This window comes from Capsicum annuum, unplaced genomic scaffold, assembly GCF_002878395.1.
Source record: "Capsicum annuum cultivar UCD-10X-F1 unplaced genomic scaffold, UCD10Xv1.1 ctg2113, whole genome shotgun sequence".
Taxonomy (NCBI): Eukaryota; Viridiplantae; Streptophyta; class Magnoliopsida; order Solanales; family Solanaceae; genus Capsicum; species Capsicum annuum.
In genome coordinates this window covers 63,009-79,229 of record NW_025827037.1, presented here as the reverse complement: position 1 = coordinate 79,229, position 16,221 = coordinate 63,009, and the positions used below count along the sequence as shown (strand labels likewise).

The following is a 16,221-nucleotide window of genomic DNA, read 5'->3' as shown; positions in this document are numbered from 1 at the left end:
ATATGCCATCTCAATATGGGACGGGTAATTTGGGACTGAGGGAGTATTTAGTATCTAAGGTTACGATAATATCTTTACTTGGAGCCATTATAAATCATCAAACTTGTAGTAAGACCAATTGAACATATTGTGGATTCAACATTTATTTTCTTCTATAATCATCTTTCTCATGATTGTTTTGAAAACTGTTTCAGGTAAGCTTAGCTATTGGTTTCTTGTTTATTGGAGGTGGAATGCAGACTTTTTCGACTAGCAAAAGTTCTATTGCTGCTTTACTAATAACACTATATCCGCGATTGCCGACTGGACCTAATGACAATCGGTGCCACCTTCAGGTAAATGAATGCAAAAGTGAATACTTTAGTAGAGGAAAATATAACTCAGGTTTGTAGCAGAGTTTTTAATGGCATTGGCAAGGCGCTTTCCGGAGCGTGTATTGAGGTGAGGTAAGGTGATGGGCAATTGCCCTTGGGCGCGTGCGCGTGTTGTTTGGGGGGGGGGGGGCGTATTTGCATAGGGTGGATACTCGGGTTTAATACCAGGCGCACCTTGTGCCTCACTAGAGAGACGCACACCCAAAAGTTTTGAACAAATCTGTCCAGACTTCGCAAGAAGATTTGTTCCTTGCCACAAACATGAATTAAGTATAAAGAAAACAAGTGAAATACCTGATGTTAATCCAAAAGAGTACTCTAAAATTTATGTTTTAGTTTTCTTTCATTTCATTCTCATAAAGCAAAGAGAGCGAGTGGGCAACAATGGTTTCAAATTGTGATGGCCTTGTCTCCTTGGTTTTTAGAAGTTTAAGGACCTTCGTAGTTACTCTGCGTCTGGGTTTTGAACGATTCAATGAAAATTTTGGGAAGAAGATGAGTTATTAAGGATTTCAAAGCCGCTCTTTTCCTTTTGCATTTTTCTGTAAGGACTGTTAGGGGGATTACTGCAAATATGTTACTTAGACATTCAATTCCAAAGTTAAAACGCCGGACGGTGCTCATCTCAACATAACACATGCATCATCAATGTATTTTTTTATTTTTTTTCAAAAAAGTCTTTTTCAACTTTTTTTCTATGTACTCAAAATATCTTTAATAATTTTGCATCGTACTTTTTTTTAGATTTTTGGCTGGTTTATTTGAATTATGTCTGAACTCATTCATATCTCTTAGAAAATATTGATGATGTAAGTTATACTCTATAAGAAATTACAAGATAAATGAAAAAGTTGTCAGCCATTATAAATAAATTAAGTATAAAATATATCTCTGTATGAAGAAATATTAAATAAAATCTTATTTTAATTCTTCTGATAGATTGATGCTAAAAAATTTGATATACGTAACTCTGTTATTTGTTTAAATTCTATGTTTAAACTTTAATATAGATTATACATATGTTACTATGTTTACCATTTGTTGTAATTTCTTCTAAACTAAATTTTTTGCAAACTATTAATAATTTTCTACGATATTCATCTTTGTATTTTTATGTTTTTTAAAAACTTACAAAATAGTAAAAAATTAGAGTTCCATGGGGCTTACGCCCTATTTCTGGACCTTAACCCTCGCTTTGGGCCTCCGCCTTTTAAAACACTGGTTTGTAGTGTACCAAAAAACCAATATATGAGATAGAACTCTTCATCAAGTTCAATTGGGTCTTTTGCTACTGCCTGTCTTTGTCCGTCCAAAATTTTGTTTCACTGACATGAAATATATAGATCTGGTCCATTTGATGTGCTGTGCATAATGGTATTCTTTTATTGAGAAAAAGAGAAAGGTAAATGGGATATTTCATATCAAGAGCTGTAAAAGGAACTTGATTTTGAAGTTAAACACTAAGCGACTGTGTGTGAGAGACCGTTTGCTTTTAATTTTTTATGGTTATGGAGTAGATACTGGGAATATTTGGATGTCACTTAGCATTGGAAGTAGTCCAGTAGTTGACACTTGCTAGTTAACTTTTCTCATGGGATTTCTGTAAATCTGCCAAATGTAGGAGTACTTATTAGCAATGTGGTAAATTTTACCGTGGACAAACAGTTGAAATGAGAGATACAATCATTGACCCTGTCAGAGCTATATAAATGAGGGGAAAAAGAAAGGCAAACTGATAATACCTTCGCTAACGAATATCGATGATCTCCAATCATAAATTTTCCTACGCTAAAAGCTTGCTTCGAAGCAATTGAAGAAGCTTGAGTTGCTCAGTTGCTAGCACATCTCGAACTACCTTTGAAAGTTTTGGAAATTGCCTGGTATTGGTCTTCTACCATGCTAAAAGTTGTTGTTCTCCATTTGCATCTCTAGTACTTTCCCGATCATGAGAAATATACAAATGAAAATCATTACATCTACAACATTGAAGACCAAGATCTTCACCCATCTCGTCATCTAAATCATCATATCTACGTCTATAAGTAGGAGGTTCGACTGACGCAATATTTTGTTCCATAACTTGATACAAGTTAAATAAACTCCTAGCTTTAGGTACTATGTTAGTACAATAAGTTTCAACTGATGGCTTTTCAAGAGGTCTAATTTCTAAATTATTGTAAAATTTTTGAACCATCATCATTACGCCATGTTCTTTGTAAAATGGGTTGAATAAAGTAGCAGTCGAATAAATTTGTGGAATAGGAAAAAAATATTTTTTAAATTAATCAACCATAGCTTCAATTGCCTCTTTTTTTTTACTTGCACCGGGTGTCCGAGACTCTTCGAGTCCCGACTAATCCCGGGGTTGCACAGGGAGTTTCCCGCAAGTGCACCACGGGTAATTCAGGGTTTCACCCAGTCCGATGACCCTCAGAAATTGTTTGCACCAAGTGGGAAGCTTCAATTGCCTCTTTGTAAGGATAAATTTTTTTATATTCAGCATGTACTTTAGAAATAGCAGTAATAATTACTAAAACAGAAGAAATAGTTGGAGTATATTGAGCAGATACTGTGTTCGTAGCTTGATAAAAATTTTTCAAAAATTTACAAAGTTCTTCTACTTCAATCCAATCATCTTCACCTAACCTTAAATCAGGATTCGAATTATGAACATTATAAACTAACTGTATAGGTTCATGATATACAAGAGCAACTTCAAGCATTTGATACAATAGAATTCCATCTAGTTGGAACTTCTTTTGGAGCTTTTCTATTTGGAATATCACATTTTCCACATTGAAATTTAAAAGCATGCATTTTAGATTTTTTTTTTTAAATATAATTACAAGCAATTCGAACTTTACAACAACCATTTCCAAACATCTCAACACCATCATGTACTATCAAATTTAAAATATGTGCTGTACATCTAACATCAAAATGATCTTAATCCATAGGACACAGTCTAGTTTTTGAAAAATCAACAGCTTTCAAATTATTAAAGTCATTATCTAATGTGCATGCCATAGTTTTATCAACAAATCTAAAATATTTCAATCTATCCGCTATTGTACCAGTTATAAAACTATCGGTTTTAGACTCGTTAACATATTTATAAGCAATAATTTTTTATTTTGATGTTCCAATGGTGATCAATCCAATGAGCCGTGACAGTAAAATAATCATTAGCAAGAACACTACGACCTATATTAGAAGTAATTGATATTCTACCATCAAATTTACTAAATAAACAACGAAGAGAATGACAATGTTTAGCTTGAAATTTAAAAATATCATTTTTAATTATATTTCGTGAAAAAACTTTAAAAGAGGGATTATATACTCGAATATAATGAATAAACTAGGATGCGAAAGAAAACTAAAAGACAAACCAATAACAACAACCATTTTTGCAAGTTCTTCTCTATCTACATCTTCACTATATGTCGATGATGAACTTGTGTCAGCCGGGTTAAACATGTCTAAATGCGTTTAAACCATATTACCTCCTACAGATTCTTACGTCAATGGTGTACCACCTTTTTTTGCCTTAGCCGCATTTTCTAGACGAATAAATTCTTTGTTACGTCTCCTCGAATGCATAGTTAGCAACCCTATCCCGCCATTCTTTCCCCCGGTCAAATGTTTCATAACTTTCTGGCATTTGTTGCAAGTAGCAGTATTTTTACTTTCTCATGCTCCATAAATTTCCAAACTAAAGACCTTTTAGGACGTTTGGTACCTTTGCCCCTAATAAATTCCGGTAAAGGGGGAAGTTCTTCGCCGTCTTCCGGTAATTCCATAACTGGACTAGTAGGGGTAGGGGTATCACCTAACTTTTGTTCTTCTATATCATCTTCTTCTGGTAAGTCTTCCTCAAAAATTATCATAAAGCCTACTTAGGGTCTCATGGTCTAATTCCATACCGGTACCAACATCGAAACCATTAGGGTGTGATAAAGAAGTTTCACTAAATCTAGGCAGTTTTGAACTAGTAGTAGCACTATTTTTTTATTTCTACGACAAACCTTACCAAAGATTATTTTTTTAGCAGTACTATTTTTGTGGGCATCTATAATTAAATTTAAATTTAAATATAATTAAAATATTAAAGCAAACAATATTAATATTATAAATAAAAAAATTAATGTAAATAAACAAATATAGATATTAAAGTAAATAAAAAGGGATTAAAGTTGGAACGAACGTCTGCGTAAAAACAGACGTATACCAAATGTCGGAATTAAAAGGTGGTAATTAAAGCTTGTAATATCCTTAAAAAATCTTCAACTTTAACTAATACAATAACTATAAATGTTAAGAGAGAGTATGAGAATATTAAGTGAGAGTATGAGAAATTGAAAATATTTGTGAGAAAAATGAATAGATATAAAAGAGTATTTATAGTGGAAATTAAGGGGGTGGGGGCGCACAAAATAGCCGTTGTTACCCCCCCCCCCCCCCCCCCCCCCCCCCTCCGGCTAAAATTCCCTCCCAAAAGAGCCGTTGTCATTCGCCAGACAATTAAAAAATAAAAATTGCAAACGGTCAAAACAGTCCGGTCGGTGCCGGAACCGGAATTACCGGAAAATTAATTTGCTCCGCACCGGTTCCGGATCGTTGGATACCGCTTGCAACCGGTACCGTTGCGTTACCGAAGAGTTTTGCCGGAACCGAACCGGAACGAAAAAAACTCCGGTCCGTTGCCACCCTTACACTAATTTGAAGTTCACTTATCTTGAAACTCGCCTTTCTGGATTTAATTGATGCTAGTTATGCCGAAATTGAAATTATTCAACATATTGGTTTCCCTGTTTTTATCTAAGGTAGTGATATGGACTGATAAACTTTACCCTCCCCAGACCCCACTTTGTGGGAATACACTGGGTATATTGTTGTTGTTTTATATTGGTTTCCCTTTTTCAAATTGTCCTGTTGTTGACTATTTCCTTTTCCCTGTTTGTGGAATCTCCTTTATGGTACTGTGTTGATCTTTCATTCTTTGATCTCATAAGATGTCTTTGATTTTGGTTAATATTCTAAATAAACATCTTATACTATCATTTTAATTTGTATTTTCTTCTTTCCATTCCATTTTCGGTGATTTATCAGCAAATACTTGTGTAATTCAAATTTGCATCAGTACAGGCTTTTCGGCATTTGTATGTTCTTGCAACAGAAGCTCGCTGTGTTCAGACAGTTGATGTGGACAGTGGTTTACCTGTCTATTGTCCATTAGAAGTTACTGTTCAAGAGACAGAACAATATGCAGAAACGAGTTTTTACGAGGTTACCCCATGCATTCTTCCAGAACGTGCTGTTGTAAGTCCTGGTCTTCTGTACAAGCAAATTATGCTGTAATTTAAGATTATTGGACACCTGAAACTTAAGGTGAAGGCAAATTTTTTCCCATTGGGCATTATAGTTGAAGGCTGTTCGTGTCTGCGGTCCTCGATACTGGTCTCAAGTCATCAATCACATTCCTGAGGGTAAAGTTGACATTGGTTTTCACTTCATCTAGTTGGACATTGAGTCTAAAAACTTTTCTTGTTTAATATTATCTGCAACTCTTTTACAGAAAAACCATGGAGCTCAGGGGACAAGGGTGATGCACTTAGTTCTGGTATTCTCTATGTCAAGAGAAAGGTTGGTGCATGTTCCTATGTCGATGATCCTGCGGGGTGTCAGTCACTGCTGTCGCGAGCAATGCACAAGGTTGGTTCTCATTTACAAAAATTCAACTCTTCTTTGTCAAGTATAATTGTTAAATCAAGTTATCTTTGCTTTTATGTAGGTGTTTGGTTTGACACGTTTGAGAGCTTCAGCTGCGAGTAGAAATTGTCAAGATGGTGACTTGGTAGATCAGTTGATCAGTACTTTCTCGTCTAACCCAAGCTTAATTTCGTTTGCCCAGCTCTGCTGTGACCCTAACTGGAATAGCAGGCAAGTGCCCGTACATTCATTGCCGATTCTCAAGTCAATACTATAGTGGTTATTTTCCTAACTCAGTATGTACTCGTCTTGTGTTTTTAATTTTCTTTTTTCTTAGTTCCTCGTTCTGACATTTTTGTGTGACCGAGTCATACAGATGGATCCCACAATTAAAAAAAAATATCATTAAGCATGAAAACTAGAAATTGTTCTGAATCTAACAGAATGTAGTGTTTAATAAATCAAGAATGCTACTTCAAATTCAAGTAGGGGGAAAAATATTTTTTCCAAGTTACAAGATAAATCACCCTAGAAAACTGTGATTAAACAAATTGTTGTTCTGTCTCATTCCCATGAACATTTATCAATCCTGATCTAGCCTGGCTGTTGAACCTGGATAGGTAAGACTAAGACTAGCTTTGCTGGATTGTGTTTTAACTGTTATAAAACAGGATAAGGGCGACGTTTTTATTTTTCTTGAAGGTTGGACATAGAACAGTCATATGGGTTCTTTACCATGAATCATAGAACAGTCATGGGTTCTTTACCATGAATCCTGCAATATATGTTTCTTTGTCTTCTATCTAAGGCCTCATTTCTTTGCAGTTATTGGAAGTATGAATCTGAATCACTCTGATTTCACCCCATTTAGTGTATTTGTTTGTTGTAAGATCTAGCCACTTAATGCATCTTAATACATCTGTTTCGGTCAGATCTAAAACCAAGTCAAAAATCATTCAGAACATATTCTTGCTCTTTTATTTTCTTTTGACATTAAATTTTTATTATTAAGTTTCTTTCTTCTCCAACTCATCTCCCTGCATAAGCACATCATTCATTGCAAAGGATTTCCTAACATGCATTTTCAATTTACTTCTATCATTTGTCGTCGGATCCTAAGTTGCACGGACTCTTCACTCTTGATGCCGCACCCGTGTCAGATTCTCCAGAAATACACTACTTGTAGAGAATCCGACACGTACCCACAGACATTTTTGAAGAGTTCGAGCAACATAGGTCGGATCAATGAGAACAATTAACCTATATCTAATTGTGAGAAATATAGGAGAAAAATATTATTGAATTGTTGTATCTAAATTATTACATTGAGATCCTATTTATAGACACTATATACCAATCTTATTCCTAATAGGACACTACATTACAATCCCTTTCTAAGTAGAATTCATATTTTAACACTCTTCCTCAAGATGGTGCATACAAGTCATATGTACCAAGCTTGTTACAAATGTAATTAATACGAGGACTGGTGTAACGCCCCGATTTGCTGAACCAGAATGCTACACGGTGCTCATGACCCCGAAGGACCACAAGCTAATCCATGACTGATATCTGTACCTGAACACTGCATAATATCATATATATAAATGCGAAAATAAAGGCTGTAAGGCCATAAGGTTCAAATGTGATAAAAACATTACATCTGAATGTGTGATTGTGGTATCACAGAACCAAAACAAACTGAAATACTGGCTAATCATAATACAATCTGAAAGTCTCTACTGTCTGAATAATTTGAAATATGAGTTGAATGGGACATGTCTCCAACTAACTCTGTCTAGCAAATCTGAACTGAAATAATAAATGAAATAAAATCATATCGTTGTCAAATAAAAAGGACTCACTGCAACTCTGAATACTGGAATGCTACTGCTGCTGTTGATCTGGAACTGGAACTTATGCCTCTGAACCTATGGCGTAAAATAAAACACCATAGCGCGAATGCGTCAGCACTACTGAATGTACTGAGTATACATGTGAGGTAGGCTAAATGCATGGGGTTTATATGCATGAACAATAATAACTGACTGACTAACATGATCGTAAGAATGCATACATGCATACGAGACTATGACTGATCTAACTGATATACATAATAACATGAGTGACTGTATCTGACAGTCCTGAATCTGATGGAACTATTTGAGTTCCGTACTGTATGTGAGTTGACTGTATTTGACAGTCCTGATATTCTGAAGAACTATCTGAGTTCTTTTATTGAGACTGATACTGAAACTTTGGGAAGTAGTTATCTAACCGACATGTCCCATCTAAGCTACATTAGCTAAGCTGGGGTCCAATCTGTACCCTGATTGGAAGGGTGTCGATACCGTGCCACTGGTAAAGACAGACTGTGGGTAACCCTCATCTGACAATGTTCCCTAAGGAGAACGGTGGGCCCCTCATCTGACAGTGCTTATCCACCTCATCAACCCTCATCTGACAGTGTTGATGTCTCAACCTATGCTGGCTACATAGTTCTGGAACACAAGGATGATTTCTAAAAATCACACCCTCATCTGACAGTGTGTGTTCCCATCCTTGGGTTCGCTCGGTGCTAATTTCTATTCCCATCTGAATAGACTGAACATGATTAACTGACTGTACATGGACTGAGCTTACGGAATTTCATTAACTGACGGAATACTACTGATATCTGATAACTTACTGAGATCATGAGGTTTCCTGAGTCACATGACTGACTGAATTCTACTGAATCATGGCTTGATTTAGGATATTGTGAAAACATGACATGGCTCTAGGCACACAGCTATATTTTTCGGAAAAAAGTACCCCAGGACTCGATGGAAGGAAACTGACACATCATGACTTACTTTATCATAAGAATCGAGTCCACAATTCATAATGTCATAATGAGAGGATTTCATACTACACATGGTTCTCAATATCTTATACATGAAAGGGAAGGCATACAACATGTATATACTTGCATGGCTTCAATATCATTGTCATTCCATATCATAACAACACATAACAATAACTTGGAATTCATGTGGAATCATAAAGCATAGAGCATGGACTTGTCAATTATTCACTATTGAGTCAAAAACATGAATTCTATCATCCTAGGCATTTTATGAAACACCTTACATGCACCACCTTGGGCATAGGTTTATTCATGAATTTAACAACTCAAATCACCCAAGGTTCGTATATTTCAACGAACATGCTATCCTAAGTTCATACAAACCCATAAAGATTTTATCTTGGTGTTATTCAACACATAATCATGATCAACAATCAAATCATAACATGACAACTATAATATATAGTTTTAAAATAGGGTTCTTGGACTTCATGGACGAAAGGAGTCCATGAATGAACACATGCATACCTAGAAAAATAGATTCTTGAAGTTCTTGAAGTCCCTCGGAGGGATTCTTGGGATTGCTTTTGAAACTTGGGGCTAGTGTTTCTTGTTCTTGAAGAGAGGCGATTTATTTCTTGAGAGATTTGAGTAAACAATGAGCTAATAGGTTCTTTAGGGTTTAATGCCGTTTATAGAATGACTAGGGGCCGTGGAAAAAGACTGAAATACCCTTGAAAGAAATTTAAAACTAATGCTGAAAACTGGATGTCGCGATTTTTGGCCCTGGCGCGACGCGCCAGGATCGCGGACCCTTATTAGAATTTGGACAATTGGGAAACTGCATGGTGGCGCGATGCGGAGCTATCGCGTTGCCACTTTGTTTGCAACCTGGAAGTTTGGCGCGATGCGGGGACATTGCGGAGAATTACTAGAAATTGACAATTGTCATTTTTGCGTTTGGCGCGATGTGCCACTGACTGAAATGGTGCTGTTTTACAATTGGAACTTAAAATAGGCATAACTTCTTACTCGGTTGTCCAATTTAGGCAAATTTGTTATCGATGGAAAGCTTATTTGATTTCCCATATGACAAAAAGTGAATCTTTAAAATACCACATGTACAAAAGTGTATTCATCTACAAAGCAAGTCTTGAACACTCTTGGGATGAATTTAAGCTAGGTTAAAGTACGGGGTATTACAACTGGTGAGGGACTTGGTGAATATATCTGCAAGTTGATCACTCGACTTCACAAATCTTGTAACAATATCTCCCGAAAGTATTCTGATAAAGTGACAATCAATCTCTTTATGCTTGGTCCTCATGGAACACTGGATTAAATGCAATATGAAGGGCTGCCTGATTATCACATACAAGTTCCATCTTATCAGTTTCTCCAAATTTTATTTCTCTCAGCAATTGCTTGATCCAAGCCAGCTCGCAAGTTGCTGCAGCCATCGCTCGATGTTCTGCTTCGGCACTAGATCAAGCAACCACACTTTGTTTCTTACTTTTTCAGGACACCAAATTTCCTCCTACTAAAACACAATATCCAGATGTAGAACGTCTATCAGAGGGTGATCCTGCCCAATCAGGATCTGTATATCCAATGATATGCTCATAGCCTCGATCCTCGAAGAGTAGTCCTTTACCTGGAGATGACTTTATATATCATTAAATCCGAATAACTGCATCCCAATGACTATCACAGTGGGAAGTCATAAACTGACTTACAATACTCACACGAAAAGAGATGTCAGGTCTAGTCACTATGAGACAATTCAACTTTCCAACCAACCGCCTATACCTTTCAGGATCACTGAGTGGCTCCGCTGTCCTGGCAGAAGTTTAGTATTTGAATCCATAGGAGTGTCAATGGGTTGGCATCCCATCATTCCTGTTTCCTTAAAAATGTCTAAAGCATGCTTGCGTTGAGAAATAACAATACCTGAGTTGGACTGAGCAATCTCAATACCTAGAAAGTATTTCAATCTGCCAAGATCTTTAGTCTGGAAATGTTGAAAGAGATGTTGCTTTAAGTTAGTGATACCATTTTGATCATTGCCGGTGATAATAATATCGTCAACATAAATCACCAAATAAATACACAGATTTGATTCAGAATGGCGATAAAGTACTGAATTATCAGCTCCACTACGAATCATGCCAAACTCCTGAATAACTGTGCTAAACTTTCCGAACCAGGCTCGAGGAGATTGTTTCAAACCATAGAGTGACTTGCGCCATCGACATACAAGGCTACTAGACTCCTCTGAGCAAGCAACAAAACCAGGTGGTTGCTCCATATAAACTTCTTCCTCAAGATCACCATGTAGAAAAGCATTCTTAATGTCTAACTGATAAAGAGGCCAATGACGAACGGCAGCCATAGAGAGAAAAAGACGGACAAAAGCTATTTTAGCCACGGGAGAGAAAGTGTCACTATAACAAGTCCAAATATTTGTGTATATCCTTTGGCAACAAGGCGAGCCTTCAGCCGATCAACCTGACCATCTGGACCAACTTTGACCATATAAACCCAACGACAACCAACAGTAGATTTACCTTTAAGAAGGGAAACAAGCTCCCAAGTACCACTCTTATATAAAGCAGACATCTCATCAATCATAGCCTGTTTCCATCCTGAATGGGAAAGTACTTCATCTGTAGTCTTAGGAGTGAAAATAGAGGACAAAGACGATACAAAATCATAATGGGGTGATGACAAACGATGATAACTTAAGAAATTATAATGTAGATTAGCATTACGAGTGGATCTTATACCTTTTTGAAGTGCAACTGATTGACTAGGAAGAGGCAGGTCCGCAGTAGGGGAAGCATCAGGCGCAGGACATGAATCATTTGGGACTGATACTGGACGTGGGCGGCGATGATAATCAAAAGTGGTGGCACTGTAGCTGGAGATAGAGAAGTAATTATTGATTCCTCAAAGATTGGTGTGGGTAAGACTAGAGGTCTGGGTAAAACCTCAGAGATATTAAGATGATTAGAAGATGTATAGAAAGGTTGAGATTGAAAGAATGTGACATCAACGGACATAAGGTAGCGACCCAGAACAGGTGAATAGCATCGATACCTTTTTTGAACTCGAGAGTAACCAAGGAAGACACATCTGAGAGCACGAGGGACTAATTTATCTTTTCCTAGGGCTAAGTTATGAACAAAACATGTGCTTCTGAAAACACGAGGGGGGATAGAGCAGAGATGTAACTGAGGAAATAGTATGGAATGGGGAACCTTATTCTGGATCGAAGATGATGGCATTCTGTTAATGAGATAGCAAGATGCGAGGACCGCATCGCCCCAAAAACGTAGTGGAACATGGGATTCAATGAGAAGAGTGCGAGCAGTCTCAATGAGATGCCTATTTTTCCTTTCTGCTATACCGTTTTGTTGAGGGGTGTATGGACATGATATTTGGTAAATGATTCCTTGATGAGTCATGAACTCCTGAAACTGGAAGGGTAAGTATTTTAAGGCATTATCACTACGAAGAGCACGAATAGAAACACCAAATTGATTTTGTATTTTAGCACAAAAACTTTTGAATTTAGAGAATAACTCGGAACGATCTTTCATTAAGTAAACCTAAGTACATCTTGAAAAATCATCGATGAAAGTAACAAAGTAACGAAAACCTAAGGGTGAACTGACTCTACTAGGAACCCAAATATCAGAATGAACTAATGAGAAAATAGACTCCGAGCGACTCTCAATACTACGTGAAAAAATAGCCCGGGTGTGTTTCCCAAGTTGACACGAGGATGTCCCAAACGTTTGTGAATAAGGTTAGGAGGATCTGTAGCGGAGCATGCTGTGAAGGAATTTGAAGAGGTGAGATGGTAAAGGAATTTTGAAAAATAATTATGCACATTCAGATGTTTAAAACAAACGGTCTTAATCATTCAGAGTGTTCAGAACTAGAAAGAACATCTTAACGTTCAGATTAAGTCGTCTTAATCTTAATGAAAACAAATGCAGTGTAAGGGTGTTCATGGTTTGGTTTGATCAATTATCTTCTAGAAGAAAACCAAACCTATTAAGTCGTTCTTTCATATGTTAGAACCAAACCAAACCAAGCCAACTAAGTCGGTTTTTCATCGGTTTGGTCTTTGTTGGATTTTTTTGTTTTTTTATCGTTTTTAATAAATATGTGACGTATTTTAACAAACACATATTCCAATGACTACGGTCCACCATAACGCGACTTTGCCAATTATTCTTTAAGAAAAGATTTCGATTCCATGATATTTTGATGTTAATAGAATTAAACAATGATGAACAATTAAAGACAGTTTACTTTTAACATGAAACAAAGTTTGAATTTATCAAAATAAAGACTATAAATCAAACTAGAATGTAAAGGCAAAAAAACAAAATTACTATAAATTATGAAGGTAAAGAACTAAACTATAGGACAAGAATGCAAAAGACTAAAGATGTAGTATAAAATTTTAAAATTTTCATATATAAATATAAATATATATTCCCTCGGTATCTTTTCAGTTGTCATGTATGATAAAATAGTTGTTCCTAAATACTTGTCAATTTAAAAAATCAATAGAGGATTAATTACTTTTTTTCAAATTTGCCCTTAGCATTAATTATTCTAGAATTACACTCGTAGTTAATTTTTCTTAATGGTTGTGCAAAGTTTTATCATGACAACCAAAAAGGAACAGAGGGAGTATACAATAGGGAAAGGAGTTTGGGGAAGGGTGGGGAAGGTAATTTGTTTGTGTACCATAGGAGAGAGTAGGAGCAAGAGTGGAAGTATGGGAGAAAGGAGGATTGGGGGTGAGGGTAAATATGTTGATTATGAAAGTTAAAATTATTTCTTGGAATGTGAGATGGATGAATGACTCGAACAAGAGGGCCATTATCAAAATGGGAATTAGGGAATGGGGTGCGGATCTCTTGTGCCTTCAAGAGACTAAAATGGAAGCGATGACAAATGCAGTGATGAGAAGTTTTTTTTGGAGGGGGGGAGGGGAGTTAGATGGTTGAAATATGCTTAGTTTCTGCGATTAGGGATTGTAGGGGGTATTATGGTTTTTGGGATGATAGAAAAGTGGAGGTGGTGGAGGTAAGCAGGGGGAGTTCATGTTAGCAGTGTGGGTTAAAATAGTGGATAGTAGGGAAAATAGGGTTTGGGGTGGGGGGTGGGGGGTTGTATGACCAGGTAGAGGAAGGAAGTAAGGAAAGTTTTTGGGAAGAGATGTCCATTATTATGGTAGGATAGGAGGTCTCTTAGGTGTTAAGATGGGATTTTAACATTATAAGATTTCCAAAAAGTAGGGTGGATTGTAGGGTGATCTCCAGGGCGATGAATGAATTCTCGGAGTTTATTGATGGCAAGTGCCTTACTCAGAGGAGGTGATTCCACATCAAATCTAGACTTGAGAGATTCTTAGTGTCCACTGCTAGGGAAGAGCTGGTCCCCGATGTATTGCAAGTCCCATTCCCTAGAGTTACCTCAGATCGTACGCCTATCTTACTAGATGGGGAGTAGAAGGAGGTGTTTGCGCATTCTGTTTAGATTTGAGAACATATGGCTCAGAGCACTAGATTTTGTGGATAATTAAGTGAGTGGTGGAATGGGTATGAAGTTTCTAGCACACCTTCTTTCCGACTTGCTAGCAAGTTAAAATTGTTTAAAGGAGATATAAGGAGGTGGAACATGGAGGTGTTTGTGAGGGTTGAAGTTAAGACGAGGGAGTTAATAAATGAGGTGGGGAAATAGGGCATATAGAAAGGGTGAGAGGGTTAGAAGAGAGAGAGAGTATAAGGAAGGAAAAGGCGAAGACTGAGATTGCCGCTGTAGCAGTCGCTCAAGAAACTAGTTGGAGACAAAAATTTAGGGCATTGTGGTTGTGTCACAACCCGATTTACAAGTCATGATGGCACCTACTAAATCCCCTCAGTAGGTAAGTTGAATCGTAACCCGAAGCTAAGCACAGTGGGTTAACTTGGTGGAAATGCCTTAAAAAGGGCCAAATAGGTAATACAACAAAATAAATAAGCAAAATAAAAGATATAGTTTTAAGGTATTCACTACATAAATACCATCCCACGATCTGGTGGAGCTAGTGCAAGAGCATTTAGTATAATAATACAACCCAAGAATCTAGAATAGTCAATACATCTGTCTTGAAACTAAAGACTGAATATAGAATGATCAAAGGAAATAGGCGACTCGGACTCCGAGAGTCCACTTCTAATCCTCGAAGTCCAAAGAGTCGCTATTGCGGTGCATCAAAGGACTTCAACCGGCTGCTCGGGATTTGTTCGGAATCTCGTATACGCAAATGAACTATGTAACCACACCAAATTTGACATTCCAGACTCAATGGGGATGTTGAAATTTTCCTTTGAGGTCGTTTTGATGAAATATGGGTCCCATACCCAATTTCCAATTTCCAATTTCCAATTTCTTAACTTTCCGACCAACAGGTCAAAATGAGATCGGGTGCCTCGGGACCCTAACCAAAGGTCCACCTAGCCTTAAATTGATATTGCAGAGCTGCTGGAACAGTTAATTTACATTTGAGGTCATTTAACTGAAGTTTTTGTCCGATGGCCATTTGGAACCAGTGAAGACTTCAAAACAGGAAAATAACTCTAAAAATCAAACGAACTGCCCAGTAATTGAACTTTTAGTTCCAGCAAGTCATAAATGACTTGGGCCAGCTATGGAGAAGCTCTAACAATGAAAATAAGAGAAAATATGGTAAATGACCTGAAGCGTCATTATAGGTTGAAAGAAGGGGATTCAAATATAAAACTCATTCATAGTGTGGCGGAAGCAAATAGAAGGAGTAATTTCATAGTCTTTAAATGTGAATGGAGTGGTATTTGAAGGGGAGGAAAATGTGAAGGGTGCCATTATAGGGTTCCTATGAATTTTTTTGTTTAAAGAAGTCGTATGGAGACCAACGGGGTGGGGGCTAACTTTTAGTCAGATAGGGATGGGGGAGTGGTTGGAAAGGGCTATAGGGGAAAAGTCGGTGTGGGAAATGGTGCAGGGTTGTATGGGTGATAAGCCTCTAGAACTAGTGGTTCGAAAGTGGAGAGTTTGTGAAAGGTTTGAATGCGTTTTTCATCACCATTGTGCTAAAGAATGAAGGGCGACGAGCATTGTTCAAGAATGCGTTTGCATTGTCGCATAATGCAATGATTCGAGGCGATGCGATCCTCCTTCGCTGTGTGTAGCTGATGCGAGTGCATCATGTTGATTTTATTTTTAAGGTCAATTTTAAATTAA

General features: G+C 37.1%; 1 protein-coding gene across 1 annotated transcript in view; it reads left to right on the top strand.

Moving 5' to 3' along the window:
• LOC124890631 (anaphase-promoting complex subunit 1-like) overlaps positions 1–16,221 on the top strand; it is a 64,285-nt gene that overhangs the window by 27,634 nt on the left and 20,430 nt on the right. The window contains exons 10-14 of the mRNA XM_047402425.1: positions 195–335; positions 5,523–5,696; positions 5,800–5,863; positions 5,953–6,089; positions 6,169–6,317. Of these exons, the coding sequence (XP_047258381.1) occupies positions 195–335; positions 5,523–5,696; positions 5,800–5,863; positions 5,953–6,089; positions 6,169–6,317 (665 nt within the window). The remainder of the gene's footprint in view (positions 1–194; positions 336–5,522; positions 5,697–5,799; positions 5,864–5,952; positions 6,090–6,168; positions 6,318–16,221) is intronic.